Source organism: Bufo gargarizans, chromosome 10, assembly GCF_014858855.1.
Source record: "Bufo gargarizans isolate SCDJY-AF-19 chromosome 10, ASM1485885v1, whole genome shotgun sequence".
Lineage (NCBI taxonomy): Eukaryota > Metazoa > Chordata > Amphibia > Anura > Bufonidae > Bufo > Bufo gargarizans.
The window spans coordinates 74001025-74014021 of NC_058089.1; the positions used below are offsets into that span (position 1 = coordinate 74001025).

Below are 12997 nucleotides of genomic sequence, written 5' to 3' on the forward strand. Positions count from 1 at the left end.
CACCGCCCTATAACAGTGGCGCAGCTGAAAGAAAAAGGGGAAGTTGGACTTGTACACATTGTGGTCAGCAGAACCCTGCCCCCCGTGATACGTGCTTAGCCTGTGGTGCTCCACGCCCACATAATCATGCTCTTTTAGCCCCCCAGCACGTCTCACCAGTCCCAGCAGTGACGCCATCTTGTCCTCAGCCAACGCCCAAGGCTGGACTTGTAATCTCCCCAAACCCTGCTCTTTCTGTCATGCCACAAGTCACTGCTATATACCCACTTGTAAATCCTGACGGCACCTACATGCTACCCAGTCAGCCCAGAGCTCCAGCTCATATAATGGTAGGAGGAAGTGGTGCTGTAGATCAGGAAGATGAGGATGGGGAGAAACAAAAGGAAGATGCAGGGGAAGACTCACAGCAGACAGTGGACTATGCACCTGGTACTGCAGCACAAACCCCGGGATATCGCAGCCCCCCACCGCACCTTGGACAATTTTCTGATATTACCCTAAGTAGTCAGCAGGGTGCAGCAAGAGCAATGAATGAGTCTTTTCAAAACCAAATTACAGAGCTGCAAAGAGAGATCCATAACATAGGACAAGGAAATCTTGAAGCCTTAAGGGAAATATACTTGAACACTCGCCCAGTCGGGCCACCTAGGTATGTGTCCTTTACCCCCCAGCAGTTGTTCACCATAGTGAACCTCATGCCTGACCCAGATACACACCCTATGCCCTTTTATAGAAAATTGGCACAAGTTTATCAAACCTACGGGTGTACTTGGTCAGACTTGCAAAGTATTGTACAAAATAAAACTGGTGAATTTTCTTCACTTATAATGGATCACATACGCCAACCAGAACTCCCTGGAGCAAATTATGACACTCGTGATTCAGAATCTGGCCGTGATTTCATTCAGCAATTATATAAGTGGGCGAAAGACAGACTAGCAGAGCAGTCCACGACCCTGCAAGACATGGTGCAGGATAAAGCAGAGTCAGTAGAAAAGTTTGTACAAAGAGTTAAACAAAACTATAAAGATATGGGATTCAGTCCAAATGAACCTGTGCACTTAAGACTCCTAGCACGGTCATTTGTAGATGGCCTTAGGCCAGATCTGAACAAAGCTCTTGTAACCTGTCGCCCAGAATGGAAATCATTAACATTGGAAATCTTAGAACAAGTTGCAAAAGGGCTGGAGAGTAGTACAAAGAAATCCCGCATATCAGTCATGGCAGTCATGACGGGAGAAGAAAGAGAGGAAAGACCCCCGCCCCGTGTCTGTTATGGGTGCGGCAAACCAGGGCACATTAAGAGAAACTGTCGCTCCAAACATCTGTGGCCAGCAGATCAGAGCCAAAGAGGAACTCCTCCTCCATGGCCAGCTCCATCCCACTAGGACGTTGGCAAACCAGTGTTGCTGGGAGGGGACACCCCGTGTATGGCAGTCTCTGCCCCTCCTGCAGGCCCCGCCCCTCGAATCACCCTCGATGTGGCAGGGAAGGAACTCTCATTCCTTGTAGACACTGGTGCAGCCCGCAGTGTGTTATGTGAGAACGCCATACTCCCTTCCTGGCTCACAGATATGCATTTACCCTGCTCTGGTTTAGAAGGGGTCACCCAGCACAACCCTGTTACTAAGCCTCTCTTGATTACTCCCTCTACTAAATCCCAAAGCCAATCTCCACAGTTACATCTGCCCACTGGAGTAATGTCACAATTTGTTGTAAGCCAGACATGTCCTTATAACCTATTAGGCTCAGATTTTCTTCAGAAAATACGTGCCAACATCCAGTTCAAGGAAAATGGTACAGTTGTTCTAGGTACGGCATTGAGTCCTGAAGAAACCTGCCTCCTAATGGCATTAAAATCCCAGTCACTTGAATCACATGAACAAGGGGATTCGCTGCAAAGCATTTTGCACCTCATCCCTAATACCCTTTGGACCAAAGGTCCCCAAGACATTGGGCGTCTCAAAGTCCCACCAGTCACTGTAACCTTGAAGAATCCTAACTTACTGCCTTATAAAGCACAATACCCTCTCTCCATTTCCCAGAGAGATGCTATCACCCTCCAGATACAGGCTCTTCTTGCAAATGGAGCTATTAAAATTACCACCTCACCATGTAACACTCCCTTATACCCAATTAAAAAGAAGAGTGTGAAGGGACAGCCTCCTGTATATCGCATGGTACAAGACCTCAGAGCAGTTAATGAGGCTACGGTCTTTGAAACCCCCATTGTACCAAATCCCCACACTTTGCTTGCTAGCATTCCTCCTGTGGCTGCTATCTTTACTGTCATTGATCTAGCAAATGCCTTTTTCTCTGTCCCATTACATGAAGACTCCCAATTTCTCTTTGCTTTTACACATGATGGAAAACAATACACCTGGACGGTGTTGCCTCAAGGAGCTCATAATAGTCCTTCCTGCTTTAGCAAAGCAATGGCATCCATCTTACAACCATGGCAAGCAGATCACCCAGAGGTGGAACTCTTACAATATGTGGATGATTTACTCCTCTGTGCTGACTCACACCCCGTCTGCCTGAACTCATCTGCCTCACTTCTTGCCTACCTGGCGGATGCTGGGTGCAGAGTCTCACGTTCTAAATTACAGTTGTGTCTTCCAAAAGTTGTTTTCCTAGGTCACTGCATCTCACAAGGCAGTAAGCATCTTACGGATGCCAGAAAGAAAGCAGTCTCAGACATCCCACTGCCAGATACCCCTCACCAACTGCAAACCTTTCTGGGACTCATTTCATACTGTAGACCATGGATCCCTAATGCATCCGTTCTAATGCAACCACTATTTGATTGCATACCCCGTATTGCTACTGTTCCTTTCCAAATGACTGCAGAAGCCATAAAAGCATTCCAATCTCTCAAACAAATCATTGTCACTGCCCCAGCTCTTGGCATCCCTAACTATCAGCTTCCCTTTCGCCTTTATGTCATGGAACGTCAGGGTCATGCCACTGGAGTTCTCACCCAGAGCCATGGGGGTCGTAGTAGACCTCTAGGCTACTTCTCAAAACGTCTAGACCCTGTAGCCAGAGCCACCCCTTCCTGTGTCAGGGCCGTTCATGCTGCTAGTTCTGACATCGTCCGCTACAGCTGACATCGTCCTGGGACACCCACTCACCATCATGGCTCCCCATGACATCTCAGCTATCCTGCAACAAACACAACCTAAACACCTCACTGCACAACGCCACCTCAGGCTCCAGTGTAGCCTGCTTCTGCCAGATAATGTCACCATCCAGAGATGCCACATCCTCAATCCTGCTGCACTCCTTCCTCTCCCAAGGGGGGAGTATACTGCAGATGGAGATTCTGCAGATTTTATTGATCTACGTGCTGAAGAAGACCTTCAGGAAGAAGAACTATGGGCCTCAACCGACTCTCTTTACAAAGAACAAGAACATGATTGCATTACAATGATGGAAGCTGAAGTAGGAACTCCACCATCAATACAGGATACTCCTTTGCAAAACCCACACTGGACACTCTTTGTAGACGGTTCAAGGTATGCCGATGACAAAGGGAAATTCCATACAGGCATGGCAGTTACTAGTGAGTATGAAGTACTGTGTGCAAGGCAATTGCGCCCAGACCAGTCAGCACAAGAGGCTGAACTCATAGCCCTTACTGAGGCCTGCCTCATAGCAAAAGACTCCACTGCTAACATCTACACAGACTCCAGATATGCTTTTGGAGTAGTTCATGATTTCGGAATAATATGGAAGGCCAGAGATTACATTACAGCAGCAGGAACCCCAATTAAACATGCTTTAGCAGTGGAGGCTTTGATGACTGCAGTACTCCTGCCCACCAAAGTAGCAGTAATCAAAGTAAAGGCACATACCCGTGCTGACACACCAGAAGCCAAAGGAAATGCATTGGCGGACCAAGCAGCCAAACAGGCAGCAATGGAAGAGGAAAGAGCACAGCCAGATAAAATCATGTTAGCACAACCGAATGTCAAGCAACAAGAAATATCATGGGATCTACTGAAACAGATGCAGAAGCAAGCCACCCGCTCAGAAAAGGAAACCTGGTTAAAGGAGTCAGCCCTGGAAGAAGAATCCGGACTTTGGACACAAGGGAAGAAAGTGTGCTTGCCTAGAGCACTCTATCCTGTAATAGCCTCTGTGGCCCATGGGCCCACTCATCAATCTAAGACAATAATGAAAGAGCTCATCGATAAAATATGGGTAGCCCCAGGAATCACTCCTGTACTAGTGAAATATGTCCAGTCATGTTTAATCTGTGCCCAATGCAATCCAGGTAGGACTGAGCCCACGCCCAAAAAATGTCTCCCAAAAGCCTTATACCCCTTCCAGAGGATCCAGATTGATCATATCCAGATGCCAATGTGCCAAGGGTTTCAATACGTGTTAGTAGTGGTAGACATGTTCTCTGGGTGGCCAGAAGCCTACCCCGTCAGGAATCAGACAGCAACAACTACTGCTAAAAAATTGATACAGGAAACTGTCTGTAGGTACGGGGTACCTGAGGTCATTGAGAGTGATCAGGGCCCAGCATTCACTGCTAACCTAACCCAAGAGGTCTGGAAGATGGTAGGGTCACACCTGGCATTCCACACCCCTTACAGACCCCAAAGTAGCGGCAAAGTCGAGAGACTGAATGGGGTATTAAAGTCAAAAATGCTGAAAATGACTAGGGAGACAGGGCTCAATTGGGTTCAGTGTTTACCAATAGCACTCTTTGCAGTCAGACACACTCCCAAACCTCCCCATAAGCTGACTCCACATGAGATATTGTTTGGATCGGGACCCCGGATGGGGCTGTACTTCCCTCAACAGTTGCAAATGCATTATGAATCTGTTGCAAAGTATGTGATAGCTTTGAGCAAACAGTTGTCTAACATCCATGTACAAGTCTTTTCTTCCATTCCAGATCCTGACTCCCTAGAAGGCAGCCACACTCTGAAACCAGGAGAGTGGGTAGTGGTCAAGAAACACGTCAGAAGTACCCTAGAACCACGCTTCGAGGGGCCTTACCAAGTACTACTGACCACTCCAACTTCTGTAAAGCTCGAAGGGAGATCCACCTGGATCCACGCCTCTCACTGCAAAAGGATAAGGAACCCGCCAGATTCAGAAATAACAAAATGATTTTCTTTTATCTGCTAGCACTGGTGACACTCACCAGTGCATACATTCCTCCCCCGGCAGAAATGGATGATGACGGGTGGGACAATAAGTTTGTCAAACATCATCAAGTGTTGTATAAAAGCTTCCCTAATAGTAGTAGCATGGGATGGGTCCCCATGGCTAATGATAAACAGAACAGGACCCTCAGCTCAGAATAGCAATATGCCCTGGAATGACTATATGTGGAGCAATGTATCCTGCTTCCCAAATTGGACCCACTGTTACTGCCTACAGGTACAAACCCATGGTATGGTTTTCAGTTCCCATAACAGATCAGGCTGTAATGATTCCAACCCAGACAGTCCAGTACAGTGCATTGGTATATATGCTGAAGCAAGTGGTGATCTGGCCTGCGCCCGGCGCAGTGTAAAGGACTTGACAATAGGGATGACTAGTGAAACCACAGAGGGTCAAGAAAAGGGTCAAAAACTGGCAGAAGGTATCAAACTAGCCCACTTAATCACTCGTTTGTTCAATAGTACAGTGGTTTCGGTCCCAAAAAATATATACCTAGTATGTGGACACAGGGCATATAAATGGCTCCCTTCGGATTTCAAAGGTTTATGTACAATTGCTAGGCTCACACCAGCCACTTTTACACTGCCTCATGGAAAATTAAATGTCAATGCTATCCCCAAACACACCTTATATAAAAGAGCCGCAGATAACATTCCTAGACCAAATGGAAAACCCCATCTTGTGGAAATGAGTGGTGCCAACAAGTTCTTTAGTACTCTATTAATCTATCCTATGCTTACACAAACATATGACAAGCTAGTAATGGCTACCGACTACTTGGATGATCAGATTTGGGAAATTATGAAACTGATGAATACATCTAATGTTGTCCAGAATCAGCTCATCATAGTCACTAATCAACACACTTTAGTATTAGACTACTTGACTGCAAAGGATGGAGGTATGTGTCAGGTAGTAGGTACTGCATGCTGCCATTATATCGATCCACAAGGTAATCTACAAGTAAAAGCTGGTTTGGAAAAGATGAGTGAGATACGTGATGAATGGCTAGAGTCTCACAGTGCAGATAAGTCAACATGGTGGTCTGACACTTTCTCATTCCTTAATCCCAGTAACTGGTTCAAGGGAATTAGTGGATGGACGATGGGAATAATTCAGGGAATATTACAGATAGCCCTAATATTGATGGTAATCTACATATTTATCAAATTTGTTGTTTCCTGCATTAACCGTATCACCAACAGAAAGAAGCCTGCTGAGGAAGCCATACTACTTCTCTATGAACAAATGGCTAGCACCGCAATAGATGTGGATGTCGTCCCTGCATTCCCGACACCCCCTACATTCCCGACACCCCCGCCTTCTCCAACTCCCGCGGATGAAGCTCCTCCACCCAGACCTGAAGATCCAAGAGATGATGAGAATTAGGGACAAATGAATCCCAGGGTATTACCAGAAGTCCGCTCAATCGGGAACTTATTCACAAGGGATAAGTTGTCGCCACTGTGGGTGAAGAGGATACGAATGGTATGCCAGGGGATTCGCTAGGTTTAGGGAAAGTCTACAATCAAGTCTACAATCAAGTCTACAAGGGGGGACTGTTGTGGAATCATATATCTATATATCTAGTATCAAATGTATACTTGCTTGTATTATATCTAACAGTTTGCTTAACAAACAAGATGGCCCCTGAAGTAGCAGCCAGCTCCCTTAATAATCCCTTACTAAACACTTTATGATATTGAAATTGCTGACATAGTGCTGACATTGCTAAAGTATGGAGTGATAATGTGATACCTTGTCATGGGACTTAGTAATGTGACAATTAGATCATCAAAATTAGCCGAGTCATAAAGTTCCTCTTTTTTGCTATAAAATATCATGTAATCTCAATAAACGCAGCATCTTGCATTGACTGACTTCTCTGTGACAGTCTGTGTGTGATCTCTCTTTCAAGGCGTACGTATGCCAATTATTTTATATCATTCGGAGCAATACATCAACAATACATCACTGACTATTGGAGTCAGATCCAGAACCATATCACTACTGTAGATAACTTTGATACCTAGTGTACAACCATACACATGACAGTTGCCCCAACACACCCAGCTCTGCTACATCCATACACAGTGTGCTGGGGCAGCTGTCATGTGTATGTACACTAGGTATCAAAGAAGTCTATATATATATATATATATATATATATATAATTTTTTTTAAAATATTTTTTTTAAGGTACTGGTAATGCAGCTCTCATAGCTGTGTGGGTAAATGCCTTGCCTCTGATGTGAAAAGTTGCAAGTTCAAATCCCAGGAGAATCTTTTCTGAAAGACATGCTAAATTATATTTAAATACACCAGGGTCTCGTAGCATGCTGCCGGGTGCCCGAAGCAGCCACTGGGGATGCTCTAGGATTAGGCAAGGGGACAGGGAACCTCCACCATCAGGGGGTGACCCTGGGCGGAGGACAGACTAAGGTATTGCAGGGATAGCATCCCCTGATCATCCTACTTTTTCTTCCTGCATACATGAACACTATAAAAATAATTACCATTAAATACAAAAATATAAACATAAAGTAAAATACATCTAAAAAAATACACTGAGGTCATTTTTTTCATTTACTCCTAGAGGGCCCATAGCTTGAGAGCGTATAATCCACCTTGCTTCCTTTTTTAATACAGCAAGGTGTCTCCCCCTTGTGGCAGATAGGGAACTACTTCTATTCCTGAAAAGTTTAATACCTTTGGATAACCTCCATGTTCAGACCTGAAATGCTCAATCCACCGTGGGCAACCCTTCCCTGTCGTAATAGAGTTTATACGCTCTCTAAATCTCTCACATAGGTTCCTAATCATCTTTCCTATGTAAAATCTACCACATTTGCAGCTTATTAATAAGACTACATATTTACTTTTACACGTTATCAAAGACTTTACCTTATAATGTATCCCCCCGAAACTCAAATAGTTTCTCTGGGGATTATATTTACAATAAGCACAATTACCGTACCTGTGGTTACCTAAAGGTATGCAATCTTTTAGCCACATACTGTATTTGGATTCTCCTCTACAAAACGACTCCTGACCCTTAGTGTATGACTCCTCCTAAACACTACTAATGGTTTCATGCTAGTCATCTCACCCAAGCTATCATCCCTTGACAATATTTCCCAATTATTATATATCTATTTTCCTATAATATCCACCATTGGGCTATATTTAAAACAGAACACATAGGGCCAGATTTATCATTAGCTCAGGTTAGAATAATGGAGTGAAAAAGTCCCAAAAAATGTCCCAAACGCTAAAACTGCGCACAAATTTGCGACTTTTTTTTGCTCTGCACTATGCTTGCCAGTTTTCTGAAAGTGGGCGTGTTTTCTTATGTAAATGAATCTCTAGACAGATTTACTATTGGGATTATTTAAAAAGTCGCGAAAAAGTCGCAATTTCCCTCCAGTGAGGACCATGCTTATCTTATGAGACTTTTCAATAGAACATGCAACTTTTTCATAAAAACGTGCGACTTTTTCATAAAAACTTGCAACTTTTTCGTAAAGCTGCTTACTGATGGATAAACTGCTACCGTCAAACCACATTTATTACAGTCTTAAAGGGCCGATCATAAATCTGACTTGGCTAAAACTGACTTTAGCCATATGTTAAAGTGGAGTGAGCTGTAATGATAAATCTGGCCCATAGCGTTTTTGCTCTCTTTTTTTAATTTTTTTCCCTGGTGCTCGCCCCTCCGGATTTAAAGGGAACCTGTCACCGGGATTTTGTGTATAGAGCTGAGGACATGGGTTGCTAGATGGCCGCTAGCACATGCGCAATACCCAGTCCCCATAGCTCTTTGTGCTTTTATTGTGTAAAAAAAAAACATTTGATACATATGCAAATTACCCTCAGATGAGTCCTGTCCCTGACTCATCTCACGTACAGGACTCATCTCAGGTTAATTTGCATATGTATCAAATTGGTTTTTTTACACAATAAAAGCACACAGAGCTATGGGGACTGGGTATTGCGGATGTTCTAGCGGCCAACTAGCAACCCATGTCCTCAGCTCTATACACAAAATCCCAGTGACAGGTTCCCTTTAAATCAATCCGTTGGCTCATTGAACACTTCTATCTGATATTCCCTAGCTAACAATTGCTTCTTTATATCTAGGGCCTGTGTTCCAAAACTCTCCGCTGTGCCATTAATCCTCTTTAATCTAACAAATTGTGCATATGGCACTGACCTTTTTACACTTTTAGGGTGATAGCTAGAATAATGTAAGAGTGAGTTAGTCGCCGTTGGCTTTCTAAAACCCTCTGTGACTAATTCCCCATCTTTTACAAATCAGTACATTGAGAACCTCCGTACTTATAGGTGAATTTCATGTTCATCCTATTATGATTATTCAAATACTCAACAAAACCTTGAAATTGTGATTCAGTACTTCACCATACAATAAATCCATCGTCAATAAATTCAAAATACAAACTAATATGATACACAAAAGGCTTTTCTATTGAATATATGTATCTAACTTCAAATCTAGCTAAATAGATGTTTGTGAAAGTGTAGGATACAGGTGTCCCCATCGCTGTTCCGTGCTTTTGCCTGTACCACTGGTTACCGAACCTAAAAGTATTGCTTTTCTAAATCAAACTCAATGCTTCTTCTATGAACCTCCTATATTTTTCACTCTTATATGTGACCCCTATTACTTCTATCACTGCCCTGATGCCCTCATCTTGTGGGATATAGGTATATAAACTTTCTATATCCAGGGACACAAGTTAATCGGCTTGAGCACCTCCCTGTTTCTACTGGTAATTCCTCTCCCTATACACCCAAGCATTCTTCTAGCATTTCCTGCTGCTCTATGACATTGTCTGCCTACCTTTAAGTCTTCTGAAATAATGGTAGTTCCCTATCTGCCACAAGAGGGAGACAGACACCTTGCCGTATTGAAAAAGGAAGCGAGGTGGATTATACGCTCTCAAGCTATGGGCCCTTTAGGTCTAAATGAGAAAAATGACCTCAGTGTATTTTTATAGATGTAATTTACTTTATGTTTATATTTTTGTAATAGTTTTTATAGTGTTCATGTATGCAGCTAGCCGATTCTTTGGCAATGACACTTAGTGCTTCTTACTGAACCGGCGAATATATAGGACGGGACATGGTGACGTCTTGATGTTAGTGGACTGAAACGCCGTCGCCACGAGCTGCAAACTTGCTTGGTACGCTTGTCCGCCCCTGTTTGATGCAAAAATGTATCTGCCTTGAATAAAAGAATAATTCACAACTTTGGTCAGTGCAGCCTCGTTTTCTCTCTTATATGCATTATACTTGAAATCTGTTTTAAGGCTTGAACACTACTAGAGTGAAAGGAGTAAGACCTGGTTATGGAGGCGTATACTTATGGAACATTGGGGAAAATTAGCAGCGCCACCCCATCTGTGATCTATTTTCAAGTAGTCCTCCTCATCATGCTGTTCACATTTTGACGTCATGAGACCAAGACAACACCTAACAACAGGACATTAGCAAGACCTCCTGGCACATTTAAGGGAAGGGAGAGTCACCCAAGTGTCACATCAGACTATTCAACACTATTTACATCAGCGTGGTCTTTGTGCTAGACTATTATTTTGGTGTACAATCCTGCTGTAATGAGTAATAGAACTTCGTGGTTACATAATCACATAGACAGTTTTCAAGCCCAGGAAGTAAACAATAAGCCCTTCAGTACTGAGCCACTTTTCACCTTAAATCCCAGGCCGATTTTTGCAAATCTAACATGTGTCACTTTATGTGGTAAAAATGACCCCATTTTGAAAACTAAGTGATAAGGTGGCAGTTTTGATACATATTATTTTTGGTTGCTCTATATTACACTTTTTGTGAGGCAAGGCAACAAAAAATAGCTGTTTTGGAACTGTTTTTATTTTTGTTATTTGCAATGTTCATTTTACAGGTTAGATCATGTGGTATTTTATAGAGCAGGCTTTTATGGATGCAACAATACCAAATATAATTAGGGTGCATATGACTTTTTGATCGCTTGGTATTACACTTTTTGTTATGTAAGGTGACAAAAAATGGCCTTTTTGACCCTTTTTTTTTTACGGTGTTCATCTGAGAAGTTAGGTCATGTGATATTTTAAACAGCAGGTTCTTACGGATGCAGCTATACCTAATATGTATACTTTTTTTTATTTAAGTTTTACACAATAATAGCATTTTTGAAACAAAAAAATTATGTTTTAGTCTCTCCATATTCTGAGAGCCATAGTTTTTTTTATTTTTTGGGTGATTGTATTAGGTAGGATCTTATTTTTGTGGGATGAGATGATGGTTTGATTGGTACAATTTTGGGGTGCGTATGACTTTTTGATCACTTGGTATTACACTTTTTGTAATGTAAGGTGACAAAAAATGGCTTTTTTTGCACTGTTTTCATTTTTATTTTTTTACGGTGTTCACCTGAGGGGTTAGTTCATGTGACAGTCTTATACAGCAGGCTCTTCCGGAGGCGACGATACTTAATAAGTATCCTTTTTTTTTATTTATTTAAGTTTTACACAATAACAGCATTTTTGAAACAAAAAAAAATCATGTTTTAGTGTCTCCATATTTTGAGAGCCATAGTTTTTTTTTTATTTTTTGGGCGATTGTCTTAGGTAAGATCTCATTTTTTATGGGATGAGGTGATGGTTAGATTGGTACTATTTTGGGGGCATACGCCTTTTTGATCGCTTGGTGTTGCACTTTTACTGATATAAGGTGACCCAATCAGAGCGCTGTACATGTATAGCGCTGTTATCCTATGGGTTTAGGGCTCAATCACACGACCGTATGAACGGTACAAATATACTTTAACTGCATAAACTGAAAAGCAAGGGCTTCTCCAGGAATGATTAAAAATGGCCTCCAGCAACCCATCCTAGAATGTGATGGGTTGCCTTCACTTGTAGAGCTGCTTAAATAGAAAGTAATGATGCAATCCTGTGTGCAATATGATGTCATAAATGAGCAGCCTGACAGGAATGGCGAGTAGGATTACATCTCTCCTCCTGATTCCTGTCAAGCTGCTCATCCATGATGACATTTCACACATGGGATTTCACCATTGTTTATTGTAGATCAGGGTTTCTTCTGTAGAGTAGATGGATGTGGAGCCGCCATACAAGAAATATGCCATTAGGCTTAAAAGTCTGATAGCAAAGCTCAGCAATCTAAAGTGAAGACAGGCACCAGCACCGAAGTACAACGTATGCGAGTACCATCTCCCTCAGCCCTCTAAGTAAGTGGAGGAAACCCATGTTTTTTGCGGATAGGATGCAGACCCATTCATTTCAATGGATCCGCTATCCGCATCCGTATGTCCGTTCCGTAGCCCCGCCCAAAAAATAGAACATGTCCTATTCTTGTCCATTTTAGGCATTGTTACAATGAATCCGCAAAAAAACACGGATGGCATACAGATGTCATCCGGACCGCAAAACACATACGGTCGTGTGCATGTAGCCTTAAGAAAAGGAACTAATAAATTAATGGTAGTAATATAATTGTAGACTTCTAATTATTGTCCCAATTTTGCTTTGTTTTTATAGAAACCACAGATGAGAAAAGCATCAAACAGGCTGTAAAGGAGGTGGAAAAACATCTAAATGGAGCTGGTCTTAACTTACTGATCAACAACGCAGGTGTCATGCCAGACAGCAATCTTGAGACTGCAGACGCAGCTGACTTCATGAATGTTTACAACATAAATGTAGTTGGTCCATTTCTGCTGGCAAAGGTAAGAAAATAATAGCTCGTTTTTGTGAGATATTACTTTTTA

The 12997-nt window shown here is 42.6% G+C and overlaps 1 protein-coding gene across 1 annotated transcript in view; it reads left to right on the forward strand.

Annotated features, from left to right (window-relative positions):
• Positions 1–12997, forward strand: part of LOC122921098 (C-factor-like) — a 68040-nt gene that overhangs the window by 22939 nt on the left and 32104 nt on the right. The window contains exon 3 of the mRNA XM_044271034.1: positions 12768–12955. Within this exon, the coding sequence (XP_044126969.1) occupies positions 12768–12955 (188 nt within the window). The remainder of the gene's footprint in view (positions 1–12767; positions 12956–12997) is intronic.